This window comes from Nelumbo lutea, chromosome 1 (assembly GCF_056320005.1).
Source record: "Nelumbo lutea isolate HS-2025 chromosome 1, American lotus-T2T, whole genome shotgun sequence".
Classification (NCBI taxonomy): domain Eukaryota; kingdom Viridiplantae; phylum Streptophyta; class Magnoliopsida; order Proteales; family Nelumbonaceae; genus Nelumbo; species Nelumbo lutea.
The window spans coordinates 100,856,154-100,873,410 of NC_142684.1; the positions used below are offsets into that span (position 1 = coordinate 100,856,154).

The 17,257-nt window shown below is 36.7% G+C and overlaps 1 protein-coding gene across 3 annotated transcripts in view; it reads right to left on the reverse strand.

Moving 5' to 3' along the window:
* The window catches only part of LOC148876434 (uncharacterized), an 83,391-nt gene that overhangs the window by 2,145 nt on the left and 63,989 nt on the right, over window positions 1-17,257 (reverse strand). For 2 of the 3 annotated variants that reach the window (XM_088966823.1, XM_088966824.1), the window contains exon 22: window positions 1,762-3,202. In XM_088966823.1, coding sequence (XP_088822949.1) covers window positions 1,762-3,202 — 1,441 coding nt within the window. The remainder of the gene's footprint in view (window positions 1-1,761; window positions 3,203-17,257) is intronic. The other variant, XM_088966825.1, reaches the window with a different exon arrangement.

The following is a 17,257-nucleotide window of genomic DNA, read 5'->3' on the forward strand; positions in this document are numbered from 1 at the left end:
GTAGAGATGGTTTCAACCTAAGCTTTAGACATATAGGAACACTTCCATGAAGAGAACAGGAGAATAGTTCAAGAGCAATTGGGAACTACCAAGATTTAGATAGGGCTGTAAATGGACCAAACTAAATCAAGTAGACCCATATTTGATTCATTTATATTCGATTTGAATTGAATCTTATCTTTTGGATTTATATCATATTTGAACCGCATTTGCATTACAACTGGAAATTGAATAGAATTAATAAATTAAACTCAAAAAGATAAAAAAATTACATATTATTATAAAAATGAACTAAAGAAACTTTAATATTTATAAATGAATTGTAAATTTTACTCTCTCTCTCTCTCTCTCTCTACCAATGTGGGGTCTTAAGTCAAATTTGATTACATCATATTGGGTTAGATAGAGTGGATTATTATAAACAGAGTGAACATATCAAATTCAAATTATAAAACAAATGGATACCATTTACCGTCCTAGATTTAGAACATTAGGAGAAAACTATGCCCGTGTTCCTTGGCACATGGTAAATCTCAATAAACACTGGAAACATAATTGGAAGATTGATGCTCCTCTCCCACTTTAGAAAATTAATAGAATTCTATTAAATGGTAGGACACCTTGCAGTATCTTAGTAAATGCTAAAATGAGTAAAATAAAATTCTCATATCCCAATTCTTTGTAGCCACCTAGCCTGCAGCATGCCTAAAGGTATAAATTTGTAGTACTTCCCATGTATTTCTCACCTTACCTGAAGTTTTAAAATAGCATAAATAAATTTTTATTCAAAAGTGAATATATTTTGTATGATCCAAAGTATCTTCAATTAGTCCAGAAACCATTAACAAATGGATTTAAAACGAAATACCACAAGATAATTAGAAGGATTTCAAATAGAATACACTGGTAACTTAAATGTATTAAATATCAACTTCTGAGAGACTCAACGATCTTTACTTTGTTTATTGAAAATAACATCATAAAGTCAAACTTATTGTATGGAAAAGTCAGGGTAAGTGTGAATAGGTGAGCCTATTTTTGGAAATTTGGATCAAAGAATGGAGTTGAATAGAGGGCTATCATTGTGATCTTGCAAATATTGTTAGCTTTCTAATAGCAAATGTCTGACAGGGGGGGTCTTTGAAGGTATAAAAAGTCAGGGTAAGTTGTGAAAAGTTGAGGGTTGTTTCTGATAATAAACCTATTATTTATAATACTATAATTTATTATATTATTTTATATTATATAGAATATATAATAATTACATCGTATTATTAAATTGTAAGTATTGTAATATTTTATAGGGGCCACTTTGTATGAGAAAATACCGAATGCTAGGACCATACCCAGTCTACCCTTCCCAAGACCCAGAGAGCTGGGATAAACATTGGGTAATGGCCTTTTTTAATTATTGTAATATTTTATGCATACATGAATGTCTTTATACAATTAGAAAAATATTTTTTATTTGCTATAAAATGTATATATATTATAACTATATCATATTATTATATTATGTCAAGTATATTTATATTATAATTCCTGCAAAGAATCATTTCTCCTCCAATCTTGGACAGAAATAAACTACAGGACCAGCCAAACACCATTCAAGCCATTTCCTGCCCGCAGTCAGCCAGACATCGACAGAAATGGGCTTCTAGCAATGGACTAAGCAGGGCCTTTATGGGCCAGCTGTAGTTGATTGAGGGCATGTATACTAATAGTCTTATATCAGAAAACAGAGGAAGAGGAAGCACTTACTTTTCCAGGGTGCACAGCAGAAAGTGGGGAAGTGGGGCGAACAAGAGGCTTTCCGGAACTGACAGATCCTGGCACACCAAGTACACTCAGATCAAGAGGCTGCGATGATATTGGGATCTGAGCAACTGGAACCTGGGATTGTGGTTGGATATCAGGCTGACCCATGGACTGTGGTGGCACACCACCATCTGCAAGCCCAATGGATTCAAGTGGGATAACTGGCTTTTGAGTTGCCTGAGGGGGTACTCCTCCATCAGGAAGACCTATATCAGCTGCTGCATTAACCTGGTTAGTGGTTACCTTGTTTTTGTCAACTTCTTGAGATTTCGGAATTGATTTTGTGATATGTGCCCCTGAAGGAGGCAAAGAAGCTACAACCTGAAAGGATGAAATTGTATTCTGGAAAAAATCCTCAGGGATGGGACCAGAATTAATTCCCACACCCATAGCTGTTGGGGTTGCTTGTTTCACTGTTGCAGGTTGTAGCAATGAATCAATTCCAAATAAATTAGGAGAAGAAACAGGAGCAGTTACAGTTGCAGAACCTGGTTGAGATAGAATCAATGCAAGATCTTGGGATCCCCCAAATGATGATTTGTTCCTACCAATGGGTGGACCTAAACCATCACCAAGTTTAAATTGCTTGGTGGCTTCTTTAATCTTATTGACATCCACTGGACTCGATGCAATTGGCTTCTCACGTATCTGTATGTGAAACTTTCTGGTCTTGGTCACTCCACCCTCCTCATCACTGCTGCTATCATCAGCAGAGGCACCATATAATGATTTCTTAAATTCTTCAGCGGCTTTTGCCTGTTCATCTGCAGCTGTTGTGCTTGCTAATTTCTTGGTGAGAGATTCCAAATCATTAAAAGAATGCACCTTAGCATCTCCACCAGCTATGCTGTTGAGCTTGGCAGATATAGGCTTAGCAACAGAAGCTTGAAACCCATTGGCTTTGTTCTCACCAGCTGCAGTTGTAAAAACCTTGACTAAACTCTCTTCCCTTACTTCTACTACATTGCCCCTTCCTTTAATTGCACCCAAGTAAACACCAATATGTTCTGGAATGATGGATGGGATGCCACCATCATTGGTCTTCATATATGGTGTTACCTCTCCAGCCAGCTCCCATTGAGGTATATTTTTCATGTTAGTAGGAGACTTTATTTCCCAGTTTCCACCAGCCCATTCTGGTCCTTTAGGAACCATACTCTCAGCTGAAAAGTTGACAAAGATACCTTGTGTCCATCCTGTTGAGCGGACTCTTAAAATCCTTTCACAATATCGCCTCAATTCTGAATCAGTACTAGCATCTTCCAATTTATGTGCAAGACGCCGCATAGCACTGGGGTTCAAGTGACATATAAATAGATCAAGCATGCTCCAAAAATCTGCAATAACCTCAAAAGTTTCTTTTGCACTATCAAACTGACCATACCTGCAATTTATTGAGTCAATTATAACTTAAAAAGCACATAGGCATTAAGAAGAAAATGAAACTTCCAATCAGCTAAGTTTTCTCAACCACCTAGAAATAATTCATAAAATTTTCAACTTACTGCACCTCTAGGAATATATAATAATGCTTATATATGGAAAAGACAAAATCGAAAGAGGCCAAATAACATTTACCTTGGTATTACTATCACAAGAATGTAAACAAAAAGTGATCTGTTGCAAGTCAAAGGGGCTAGAAGTAGACCAAAAAGGACATGGGTTGAAGTAATAAGAAATGATTTAAGTAGTGGCATATAGTTTGCACAAGGCTTATATTATCTTGGTGATGATGAAACAAATATGGAGTCAGGATGTCAACAATATTACAATACATTACATTACATTTTCATGAAAAAGAAAGTTAAAATGTCAACAGATGCTTAAAATGAATACATTATTACAGAACCACACAGCTTATACATTAAATATGTTGGAGACAATTTGTAGGGAGAAATTGTGACTATTATGTATCATCCATGCATGTTAAATGCCAAATTATATTTGGGATAAGGTTTTGTTGAGTTGAGAACATTCAGTGCCAACTGTTAAGAGTGTGAGGGAATTTCTGTCCTTTTGTGTTTTTTTTTTTTTATTTGGGCGCCTATTCAAGGGCACCTTTGTAATTTTTCTTATGAAGAAGAAATGAAAAGTCTCTTGGTGTGAACAGTGCCAAACCAAGCATTCTCGACAAGCATTCTCAATATCTCTAAACTTTACAACTTGGTATCAAAGCTACGCATGATCAAGAAAACTCTCTGCTGCTGGTCGTGACTCATAGACAGATCTGCTGATGTCAGCATGCCATCGGTTGATGTCAGCAGTCCATATAGTTGGCGACATCTTCATGAGTTTTTGATGGTTGCTGATTTGCCCTGATTTTAGGGGAATTTTAGTGTAAGTTTCATGGTGGTTTGAATTTCTTTTTTATTTTTTTTTTGGATTTTTCGAATGAAAATTGGCGAAAAATCCAGATCTGGAATTTAGGGCTTGCATGCTCGTATGGTGGATTGGTTGCTGCTGAAACCTCTTGTGTTTGAGTCGTGGTAAACCCCTGGGACTGTAGGAAGTAGTCTTGAATTTTTTAGAGCCCTAAAACTTTTTTTGGGAATTTTTTTCTTCCTATATTTTGCTACCAGTATGTATTTTTCCTAGGTTTTTTGCTGTAACTCGTGTCTAACCTTGTGGAAAAGGTGTTTGGGAGTTCAGCTGTTGTTGGAAGACTGGTGTTGGTGAGAAATTTGTTTTTGGAGGATTTATCACCGGTAAGGAAGATAAGACGAAACACTAGTCCAAATGGGAGCAGGATAATCTGCTGGTTATGTCATGGCTTGTATGCTCCATGCAGCCACACATCGCCCGTAACTAATATGTTCCTTCCAACAGCTAAAGATATTTGGGATAGACTAACTGCAACTTATTCTCAAGTGAAAAACACTACTAGAATCTATCAGTTGCGAAGAGAAGCATGTAATATGCGATAGGGGGAGAAATCAACGGCCATGTATTTCTCCACCTTAGAATCAATTTGGGAAGAAATTGATCATCTTGAGGTTTTGGAGTGGAAAGATCCTGTTGATGCTTAACAATACAGGAAGTACATTGAAAAAACTCGAGTTTTCGATTTTCTTGCTAGGCTGAATGCTGATTATGACTTCATTAGGCAACACATCCTTAGTGCTGATATTTTGTCACTCTTCACAGCATATTCCTTGCACAGAATGAAGAGAGTAGGAGGAATGCTATGATGCAAGTGTCTGTAGGTGAGCACATTGCTCTTGTGTCCACAAAGCCTAAGCAGAGTTTTCGTAAACATGAAGAGGTATTTTGTGAATACTGTAAGAAGCCAAAGCATACCAAGGATAGATGTTGGGAACTAAATCCACACTTGAAACCTAAGAAGTTTAAAACTGGAAAGAAAGTAAATGCTCATGTTGCTACTGCAAGTCATGATTCTTAGACTCACATGCTTAAGGGAAATCCTCCTGCTCTGGCATATACTCATGTCATCTCTGATGTGATGGAAAAATTGAGAGACATCTTACTCCATCTTGAAAAGAGCGGGTTGCCTACATCTACTGGTTCAAATGCTTCTTCTAGTGCCTTTGCAAAATCAAGTACTACATTTATGTGTCATGTCCCGTCCTCTAGCTCTTGGATAATTGATACAGGAGCCAGTGATCATATGACTGGTATGCCTTTCAGGGAAAGGTACGATTACCGTTGCCAATGGATCCCAGACCCCAATATTAGGTTTGAGTGAAGTTAAACTTACCAATAGCCTTTCTTTGAACTCTGCACTCCATGTTCCACAATTGCATAGAAATCTCTTATCTGTTAGTTCTATTACAAAGTCTCATAATTGCTATGTAACCTTCTTTCCATCTCATTGTGTCTTTCAGGACTTAGTATGGGGAAGACAATTGGCAGTGGACATGAAGCTGATGGAGTTTATCTTCTTGATCAGTCTCCAATGTTAGGGTTGATGTGTTGGTCTATGTCTTATCATGATGAGAAACTAAGTCAACTGAAATTGTAGCATCATCGTCTTGGGCATGTGTCTTTTGGTTCCTTGAAGTTTTTGTTTCCTAGTTTGTTTGAGTCCTTGTCTAGTTCTGGTCTACAATGTGAAGTCTGTCAACTATCAAAGCAATGTAGAAAAACCTTTTTTGCAGTAACAAAAGAAGTAATGTTGCTTTTCATTTAATACATACTGATGTTCGGGGACCTTATTATATTCCATGTATGGGTGGCTACAAATATTTCATTCTCTTTGTTGATGACTACTCGCGGTATACTTGGTTGTATTTGATGAAGAGCCGAGATGAAGTTCCTTCAATTGTGAAAGGATTTTTTAGTATGGTGGAGACAACTTGAGAAGAAGATTAAGATTATCAGATTTGACAATGCCAAGGAGTACTTTGAGAAGCACTTACAAACCTTGAAGAAAAATGAGTGATTCACCAGAGTTCCTGCCCTCATACTCCCCAACAAAATGGGGTATCGGAGAGGAAAAACAAATATGTGTTTGAAGTTGGCAGAGGCTTGTTATTCTAGATGCATGTTCCAACTCGGTTTTGGGGGGATGCTACTCAAACAACTATATATCTTATTAACAGACTTCCCTCGCGGACCCTGCATCTCCAGTCTCCTCATCAACTTCTTTTTCCTGATGAGGATACATTCCATCTTCCTCCCAAGGTTTTTGGGTGTGTTTGCTTCATCCATGACATGAGTACTTCTAGGCTGAAATTTGATCCAAAGTCAATCAAGTGAGTCTTCTTGGGATATTCTTTTGTCCAAAAGGGGTGTCATTGTTATGACCCTTGTTCTGGAAAAAAGTATGTGTCCAAAGATGTCACATTCTTTGAGTCTACTCCCTTCTTCTCTGTCTCTTGTTCTTCTCTTCAAGGGGAGGATGTTAGTGAAGATCGGACTCCTTTTTGTATGCCAATTCTTGCAACTGATGCTGTCAATCTTCTTCTCCTCCTCCTCCCTGTGGTCGTAGTAGTCCTCCTTTGCCTCCTCCTTTGCCTCGGTCTTGGCATCAGTGGTTCGTCAGACGAAGAAAGAGGATGACTCTAGAGATTGAATGTCCATTACAATTTGAGCTCTCAGACTCAAGTAATTTGGACTCTAAACCTCTTCCTGTTTCTGATGCTTGTGTTGAATCTATTGTTGAGCCTCTTCTTGTAAATTCTGATCTCAACCTTCCTATTGCAATTTGTAAAGCAAGACGAACATGTGCTATGTATCCTATCTCAAACTATGTCTCTTATGATACTTTGTCACCCTCTTATTGTGCCTATATCTCTTCTATTGCTTCAGTTTTTATCCCTCACAATGTTACTGAGGCAGAGCAGTTCCCTCATTGGAAGGATGCTATGAACCAGGAAATGGAGGCACTAAAAAAAACTAGACATGGGAAATCGTTTCTCTTCTGGAAGGTAAAATTCCTGTAGGATGCAAGTGGGTTTACATAGTGAAGCATAAAGATGATGGCTCAATTAAAAGGTACAAAGCTCGACTCATGGCAAAAAGGTACACCTAGTCTTATGGCATTGATTACCAGGAAACATTTGTGCTAGTAGCCAAGATGAATTCAATCCGAGTTATCATGTCTCTTGCTGCCCACTATTCTTCGCCCTTGTATCAAATGGATGTTAAGAACACCTTCCTTAAGGAGACCTTCAAGAAGAAGTTTACATGGAACTTCCTCCAGGAGTGAACATCCCTGGGAGTGAAGGAAAGGTTTATCATTTGAAGAAATCCCTTTATGGCCTTAAACAGTCCCCTCAAGCTTGGTTAGAAAGATTCAGGAAAGCTGTCTTAAAAATTGGCTTCTCACAATCACAAAGTTGACCATACCCAGTTTATTAGGAGAGCAAATGGAAAAATAACTATGTTGATAGTATATGTTGATGATATTGTTATCACAAGTGATGATATCTCTGGGATTGCTAAACTGAAGTCTTTCCTTGCTATTGAATTCGAAATTAAGGATCTCGGAAATCTCCGGTTTTTCCTAGGGATTGAGGTATCAAGGTCAAAGAGGGGCATTTATATTTCTCAAAGGAAATATGTCTTTGATTTGCTTCAAGAGGTAGGAAAATTGGATTGTAAACCGACTGAAACTCCAATTGATCCCAATCATAAGTTGGTAGCTGATGATGGAGATGTTCTTCTTGACAAAGGTGTGTATCAGAGACTTGTTGGTTGCCTTCTCTACTTGTGTTTGACTAGACCAGATATATCATATGCTGTGAGTGTGGTCAGCCAATACAGCACAAGCCTAGATCATCTCATATGTAAGCAGTGAATAAGGTACTTGCTTATTTGAAGGGATGTGCAGGAAAGGTGATATTGTATTCTAATCATGAGCATCTGAAGGTAGAGGCCTATTCTGATGCTAACTGGGCAGGTTCTATTGATGATACGCGGTCTACTTCTAGCTATTGTACTTTGGTGGGTGGTAATGTTGTATCTTGGAAAAGTAAGAAGCAATCGGTTGTAGCTCGATCTAGTGCAGAGGCAGAGTACAAAGCTATGGCACATGGAGTCTTAGAATTGTTGTGGTTGAAGAACTTGTTGATAGAAATGGGAGTGCAAATTGATACTCCAATGATATTATATTGTGACAATCAAGCTGCAATAAACATAGCCCACAACCCTGTTCAACATGATCGTACAAAGCATATAGAGGTTGATTAGCATTTCATTAGAGAAAGAGTTGCCAGTGGAGAGATTTGTCTACCTTATGTGAAGTCAGAAGACTAGTTGGCTGATAGTCTTACTAAAGGTGTTCCCAAATCAAAGCTTGACAACAATTTGAACAAGTTGGGCATGATAAATATCTATGCTCAGCTTGAGGGGGAGTGTTAAGAGTGTGAGGGAATTTCTGTCATTTTTTATTTTTTTGGTATTTGGACGTCTATTCAAGGGCACCTTTGTAATTTTGCTTATGAAGAAGAAATGAAAAGCCTCTTGGTCTGAATAGTGCCACACCAAGCATTCTCGACACTTCTTCTTCTTTTCTTCTCTCTTCAACATCTCTAAACTTTACAACTAGAACTTAACTATGTACAAACTCCAATCCCTATTTTCAAGAGTACTAGGTACTCGAAGAAAAATAATCTAATGTCTATTTTCCATTTTCCCACATGCTAAATATACTAGCCACTTCGTTTATTGCACATAACATTGAATAGATTGCATTTACCATACTGTTTGTAAGAGCAATACACCACTCTATAAATGTTTTTCAACATGTAATACACATTTAAATGGGAATTATGCATCAAGACCATTTGTAGGCTTAGCAATGATCAAGAACATTGGAAACTACCCCACTTCTATTTTAGTTCTCTTTATCAATAATCTAAGGGTCTATTTGGTTCATGGTCAGGATCAAAATCAAAATCTCTTGGAAACAGAATTAGATTCACCCATTCTCAATGCCTGTTTGTTTTACACGGGAATTGGAGCAGATTCCAATCATTGTTATTTGATTCATTTGGACCTAGAACCAGAATCAGTTGAAATTTTTCAGTTTTGTATTAGTTTATTAATATATTATTATTGTTTTTATTATTTTATTTTTACTTTATTGTTTTTGTTATATTATTAATTTGTTATTAATTTATTAATATTTTATTATTTCGTCATTATCTTACTAATATTTTTACAACTTTATTAATAATTTATTATTTATTATTACATTAATAATGTTACAATAATATTTTATTAGTACTTTATTGTTATTATTATTTTATTAGTATCTAATAATTAGTATCTTAGTATTTTATTATTACCTTATGAATATTGTCATTGAAAAATATAAAGATATTGAAGAGGCAATTAAAAGAAACATATTTGGATTCTGGATATGCTTTGATACACCATGGAAATTCAAATATATATTAAAAACATATGAACTTTATATAATCTACAACTTTAATAACCAATGCTCAAAGAACTGGGCAGGGTATAGAACCAGAGAAGGGAGAGGTTCACGAGTTAGAGGTTCAACCAGGGTTGAATCGGAGGTCGAACCATGATGACGTGGCATATACATATATAAAATATGGATCATATAAATACTATATATAACATATTTTACAATTTTTAATATACTTAAATATGGTGGATGGATGGCAAGTTTCTTAACTTTTAAAGCAAATGACTAGGGTTCAAGTCTTTTAATTTATATTTTCTTTAAAATAGTGCATAACAAAGTAATATGTACAATAGTCATTAATTAACAAAAGAAAAGAGGTGGATTAGTGGTAATTAAGCAATTTATGAAAATAAGAGTTCATGGGTTCAAGTACAAAAGTAGATTTTGAAATTTCAATTATGTAAGTTCTAGGGCCAGCCGAGAATACTTTTGCCACCAATTCATTCTTCTCCTCTCTTTTTTTCTCTTCCTTCTCTTCTTGCTCTTCCTTTCTAGCAAATCAGCAAACACTCACTTTTCTCAATTGAATATATCATCTGAAAATTGGGAGAAGTGTTTGCAACACCAATCAATAAAATTAAGATTTGTAGACCAATTGGAGAAGGTGACTCAATAAGAGCTGAGCTGTTGGCGGTATTACAGGATGTATAAAAGGAAAATGAAATGCAGTTAAATAGACTAACTATAAGGATTTTGAGAGTGGGCTTGGCACAATGGTTGGTTTCTCCATTGAGACCTAGGTGACCAGGGTTCAAATCTTGGAAACAACTTCTGTATGTATTTACAGTGCTAAGGCTAGGTACATCCTCCCCTCCCCAAACCTTGCATTGGCAGGAGTCTCGTGCACAGGGATGCCGTTTTTTATAGAGGGAGATGATGCTAAGGTGGTAATCAGTTGGCTGTAGAGCAAAGAGAGGGTCCTATGGACATATAGAAACAAGTTCAAGAAGTTTAAATGGTGACTAGAAGTATAAAAGTTAAGGTTCAATGGTTTCCGGGATTGGAAAATAACATGGCTGATGCTTTGATCAAACAACTATAGGTATTAGTTGTTTTGGGTTCAGTTGTAAAGGAATGATTTTTTTTTCTGCAGGGGGGGTGCTAGAGTTGTCTATACTCGCTTTTTTTTTTGTATTGTTAAACAACATAAAATAGATCTGATACCATGTCAACTAACATAAAATAGAATAGCAAAACAAGGAGAAATTAAGAAGAAATAGAGAGAACACCAAGATTTAACCAAGGTTTAAAGTATCGGAAACGCCAAGTGTATCGGAAAGGCAATTTTAAGAGAAGTATCGAGATACGCCTTGGATATGCATACGTATCGGAGAAAAACTAAGATACACATAGATACACTTTGAAACACTACAAATACTTTAATAAATCATAAAAATACATAACAACACTAAATATAAGACCTAAGTGAGGTATATATACATTAAATTAATATATTTTAATGGTTTTATGAAGAAATATATTGTAGTTAATTATAATTGTTGAAGATTAATTAGTTTTATGATGTTTTTCTGAGTAGATGTTTTATGTTAGTTGTTAGATAGGAGGTGGGGACCACAGTAGTTATGTGAGTCCAAATTCTATTATGTTTTTGAGTGTTATATATGCTGTTTTATGTTTTGCTGCCCTATAAGGGCATAGTTGTCTTTGTACTGTTCTATTCTTTTAGTATAAATAATAAGTGAAGGGGGCGGCCAAATTGTTGGCTCTCTTTTCTTTTCAACTTATCTTATTCTCTTCTTCTCCTCTCTTCCTTCTCTCTTCCTTCTCTCTTCAAGAAACTACTTTCTTTCATATTTTTTAATTCAGCATATTCCTACTTGGTATCAGAGCATCGGCTAGGGTTTCTTGAAGCATTCTCATGCAGCCCTAGATCAGCCGACTGCGTGAAGCAGTAAAGGGCTGATTGATCTACTAAAGATTGCCCAATTCTTGGAGTTTTTGGTGGGATCTAGACATCAGGAAGGTGATCTACTGTTCGACATCAAAATTAGGAAGAACTAGAGTACGGGGAAGAGTCCCAGAAAAGTTGGACTCTTTTTTTTTTATCTGATCTTGGGTGCCCGGGTATTGTTTGTTTTCTTTTGATTTTCTGAAGAGGGCGGTTTGGTTTCTGAAATTTTCTAGTTCTCCCGAAATGATAGATTACTTTTCTCTTTGTTGGGAGGCGTGGGGAGGAGAGAGATTTCCCTCCAGCTAGGGTTTTCTTCTTCCAGAAGGGTTGGTTTCTGTGTGTGTGATATCAAATTATTTTTTGAAGGTCTCCAATTTATGTTTTTCTTACTGTTGAACTGTTTGAAGTAAAATGGAGAGTTGGAAAACCGATATGAAATCTACCGGTATTGTGGGACTGGGTGTTGGAGGTAGTAGTGATATTTTTTGGTATGGGATCATTATTACAGTAAAACTTGATGGTACAAATTATTTGGAGTGGGCACAATCAACTAAGATGGCTATTGCTGCCCGTGGAAAATTAGGGTATCTCACTAGGGAGGAGAAGAAACCTGATACAGACTCTTCCCGATGGGTGCAAGAGAATTACATGGTAATGTCCTGGCTGTGTGTTACTTCATATTGCAAAAAATTTCCCATGGGCTAATACTGCTAAGGAGATTTGGGATGGAGTGACTGAAATCTACTCTCATAATCAAAATGAAGTCAGAGCCTATCACTTGAGAAATCAGGTGATAAGTATGAAACAGGGAGAAAAACCTCTTGCTGTGTATTTCTCCATGCTGAAAAACCTATGGCAGGAAATAGATCACTTAGAAACTGTGGTATGGGAAAGTGTAAATGATGCAGCAACTTATCACAGACTGGTAGAGAGGAATAGGGTTTTTGAGTTCTTGGTAGGGCTGAACCCTGAATTTGACATTGCTAGGCAGCATATTCTTTCTAGGGAGAGTGTGACACTTTCTCAAGCCTATGCTTTTGTCTCTGGAGATGAGAGTAGGAGGAATGTAATGCTAAGACAGCCTGGGATTGACTAGTTGGCTATGGTTGGTACAACAAAACCTAAGCCGAATGGAGACTGGGGGAGTAGTGAAACTAGAAGGGAAGGGAAGATAAGAACGACTTGGTGTGTGATTATTGCAAGAAGCCTAATCATACCAGGGACACTTGTTGGAAGCTTCATCCAAATCTTATGCCTATTCGGATAAGAAACAAGAAGGGAAATGCAAATGTAGCCACTACAAGACTCTTCAGCCCCTCTCTCCCAAACTGATTGGGAATCCATTGCAATAGCAGTAGTGAGAACAAAATTTGAGAGGTTTGGACAGCTTATGAGTAAAAAAGATTCACCCAGCTTTAGCCTTCTAGATGGACAACAGAATGTAGGAGCCAACTACACCACTTCCTTTGCACATACAGATAGTTCATATGCAACTGCAAATCTTGCATCCACTTCAAGTAAGGAGGGACCTCCCTGGATTATAGACTCAGGAACTGCAAATCTTGCATCCACTTCAAGTAAGGAGGGACCTCCCTGGATTATAGACTCAGGAACTGCAAATCTTGCATCCACTTCAGGTAAGGAGGGATCTCCTTGGATTATAGACTCAGGAGCATCTAAGAATATGACTAATGCCCCTACCATTTTCAGTTCATATCAGTTGTTCTCTAGTAGAGACAGAGTCTCTACAGCAAATGGTTCACATATGCCCATTGTTGGGAAGGGGACAGTTACAGTGACCAATGATATAACTCTGTCTTCTGTTTTACATGTCCCTAGACTTCATACCAACCTACTGTCTGTTAGTTCTTTGACAAAAAATATGAATTGTTCTATGACCTTTCTTCTTGATAATTGTGTTTTTGTAGGATCTGGAGTTAAAGAAGATGATTGGGAGTCGTCGTGAGGTGAATGGAGTCTACCTTCTGGATGAGATTCCGAGACATCAGGACCATCATGTTAGCAGCAACAGTAGTAGTTGGTCAGAGTCAGTGAACCGGATTATGCTTTGGCACAATCGCTTGGGACATCTTTCTTTTAGTTATTTGAAATGTCTATTCCCAAAGTTGTTTCAGTTTGTTCAATTATCTACTTTGGAGTGTGAGACTTGTCAATTAGGAAAGCATTGTAGACATTCTTTTAAACCAAGTAATAAAAGAAATACTTCTGCTTTTAATATTGTTCACACTAATGTATGGGGGCCATATCAAATCCCTTCCATGGGAGGATTCTGTTACTTTCTCTTGTTTGTGGATGACTATACACGATATTCTTGGATATATTTGATGAGATCACGTGATGAGGTTCCTAACTTAGTATGACAATTCCACCAGATGGTTCTACATCAGGAGTGTGTACCTTTGTAGGTGGAAACTTGATCTCTTAGAAGAGTAAGAAGCAAGCGGTTGTGGCAAGGTCAAGTGTAGAGGCTGAGTATAGATCCATGGTTCATGGTGTCTTAGAACTTCTTTGGATTAGATCTCTTTTGAGTGAGATTGGGGTGAAAGAAGAGTAACCTATGATGTTATACTGTGACAATTAGGCTACAATCAATATTGCCCACAATCCAATTCAGCATGATAGGACAAAACACATTGAAGTTGATAGACACTTTATAAGAGAAAGGGTAACAACTAGAGAAATTTGTTTACCTTATGTCTCTTCAGAGTTGTAGCTGGCTGATGTTCTCACTAAAGGGGTGGCAAAGAACAAGCTTGAACATGATCTACGCAAGTTGGGAATGTGTGACATTTACTCCCAACTTGAGGGGGAGTGTTGAAGATTAATTAGTTTTATGATGTTTTTCTGAGTAGATGTTTTATGTTAGTTGTTAGATAGGAGGTAGGGACCACAGTAGTTATGTGAGTCCAAATTCTATTATGTTTTTGAGTGTTATATATGCTGTTTTATGTTTTGCCGCCTTATAAGGGCATAGTTGTCTTTGTACTGTTCGGCCAGATTGTTGGCTCTCTTTTCTTTTCAACTTCTCTTCTTCTCTTCTTCTCCTTCTCTCTTCCTTCTCTCCTCAAGAAATTACTTTCTTTCATATTTTTTAATTCAGTAGATTCCTACTATAATTTCATTAAAAATCCTATACTTAACTATAATTTATAAATTATAATTCCTAAGTTTTAATGTTTAATGGGATGGGAAAAAACCAACTCTCTTATCCAACCATAAAATATGCATTAACACAACTTCTAAGTGAAAATATACTTAATAATTATTTATTATTTAAATAATAATTATTTATTATTTATTTTCAAAAAATATAAAAAAATAAATAAACATTGCATAATATATTCAAAAAATATTTATTAAAGAAGAAATTTCAATTGCTCTATGGATATGATAGATAAATCTATAGATCTAAAACATAATTGGTCTTTATACGCAGAGAAAAAATATATATTTTCAAATTTTTCGTTAATTTATATTTTCCCCAAATATCTCATGAAATTTCCATAAATCTATAGATAACACAAAAAAATGTGATTTTGGATGTAAGAAATGTAGATTAACATAAATTTATACATTCAAGAAAAAAAAATCATAAGATATTATAAAAACTTGAAAAAATTACCTAATTTTCCTTATTTTTTCAAAATTTGAAAAATCTTCAAAAAAAATAATGATTCACACTTGTTTCTTGTAAAATTTTGCAAATCTAGCACTCTAGGAATAAGGTTTGGAGTTTTAGAGTCATTTGAGGGGTGAAAGAATCTTACTTTTCCCCATTATTTTTTTTCGGTTTTTTGCCGTATCTTTTTTGTCAATACACCCCGATACACCTCCGATACGCCCCCGATACGGGTCCAATACGCATGAAAAAAGACGATACACGATTTCCATGCGTATCCCGTATCTGTTTTTAAAAGATATGATACGATACGATACGCCCGATGACTAAAATTTTAAACCTTGGATTTAATGTGGTTCCGCTTGGTAGCTTAATCTCACACAACTACTAGCTTAAATAAACTCACTCTTTCTCTCTCTCACTCAAACCCTAATCTCACACAACTACTAGCTTAAATAAACAACAAACCGAAATATATAAGAATTACACAAAAGCCCCTTTTTCTCCCATAAATACATATAGGTTCCCATTAATTTATTATTACAAATATACCCAAATACAACCAAATACAATATTTCTCTCAACACGTCCCCTCAAACTCAAGGTGGGAAAACCAACTTGAGTTTGCAAGTAAGGATGTTGAAGCAACCTTAATGGAAATAGGTTTACTGTTGAAGCAGCAACAACCATAAACCTTGAGATGTTGAAGGGACCTCTGAAGCAACAGTTCATTGATACACCAAGGGAGCTTCACACGTTCACCAATAAAGTTGTCACCATACCACAAACCATTACCAACTTACAGACATCCGCAACTTGAGGCATTGCAGCCTCTTTTCCAAGTCAACCACCACCAACAAACAACCACAGCACGAGACATCAAAGACCCTTTCCAACTCACAAAATCACCACCAACAAACAACCACAACTTGAGGCATCACATTTGTTGAGTTGGGCCAGATTCTAGTTATTGGGCCCATTTGTTTTTATTCTTATTTTAAGTTATTAAGTTAGGAAGTTGTTGGGCTTTAGGCCCATTAGTTTATGTTTTTAAGTTGTGACTGTTCAGCTACTTTAGTAGCCGCCCTACTAAGGGTGTTCTTGTAATATCCCATTCTTTAAGTTAAGTATAAATTATAATGAGGGGTTGGCGGCCAGAACTAATTCAATTCTGGTTGAATTCCTACTCTTTTCTTCTCTACTGCTGAAACTCTTCATCTTCTTCTTTCTCTTCACAAGGAATTCATCTAAATCTTCAATCAGTAATTTCTACTACACTCTTCCTCAAACCCTAATCTCACACAACCACTAGCTTAAAGAAGCAATAGACCAAAATATATCAGAATTACACAGAAGCCCCTTTTCTCTATGAGTTGGTCGTACATCACTTGTGTATTTCTTAGCACACTCAACAGACACACTAAGAAACATACACACACAATGGCTTAGGAAAATGATATGGCATTCACTATGTACTTAGTACAAAGGCTACAACACTTAGATGATTCCATGTACTCTCGAGCACTTGAGTGTTTGAGCTTGTGTGCAAATGAGAGAGGAGCCCCTTACTTATAGGACTCACAACCGCTCTAGGGAGTGTAATCCTGACCGTCCACTCATCACCTCCTTGCCACAGCCATTGGATGACACCTCCTAATCTTCACCACATTTGTACCTCCTCATGACAACCACATGTTCCACCTCTTTAGTGGAGCCTTCTAGAAGAAAATCTCATGCTCAAGAACATTCTCACAAAACTCTAAAATATACAAGAGCATAGAACTCTCCTTCTAGACACCTCTAGACTGCCCTAGATTACTCCAGAGCACTCATGACCCTTAGACAAGACTACAATTTTCCAGAGTGCCCCGGATGCCTTTAGAATGACTCTTACTTGGCTAGAAAGCTCTATAACCACCTCTAAACCTCCTAGCCAACAACTCCTTCACCTATACAAGCTTTGGGGGCTTGACATGTTCCTAGCTTAGTT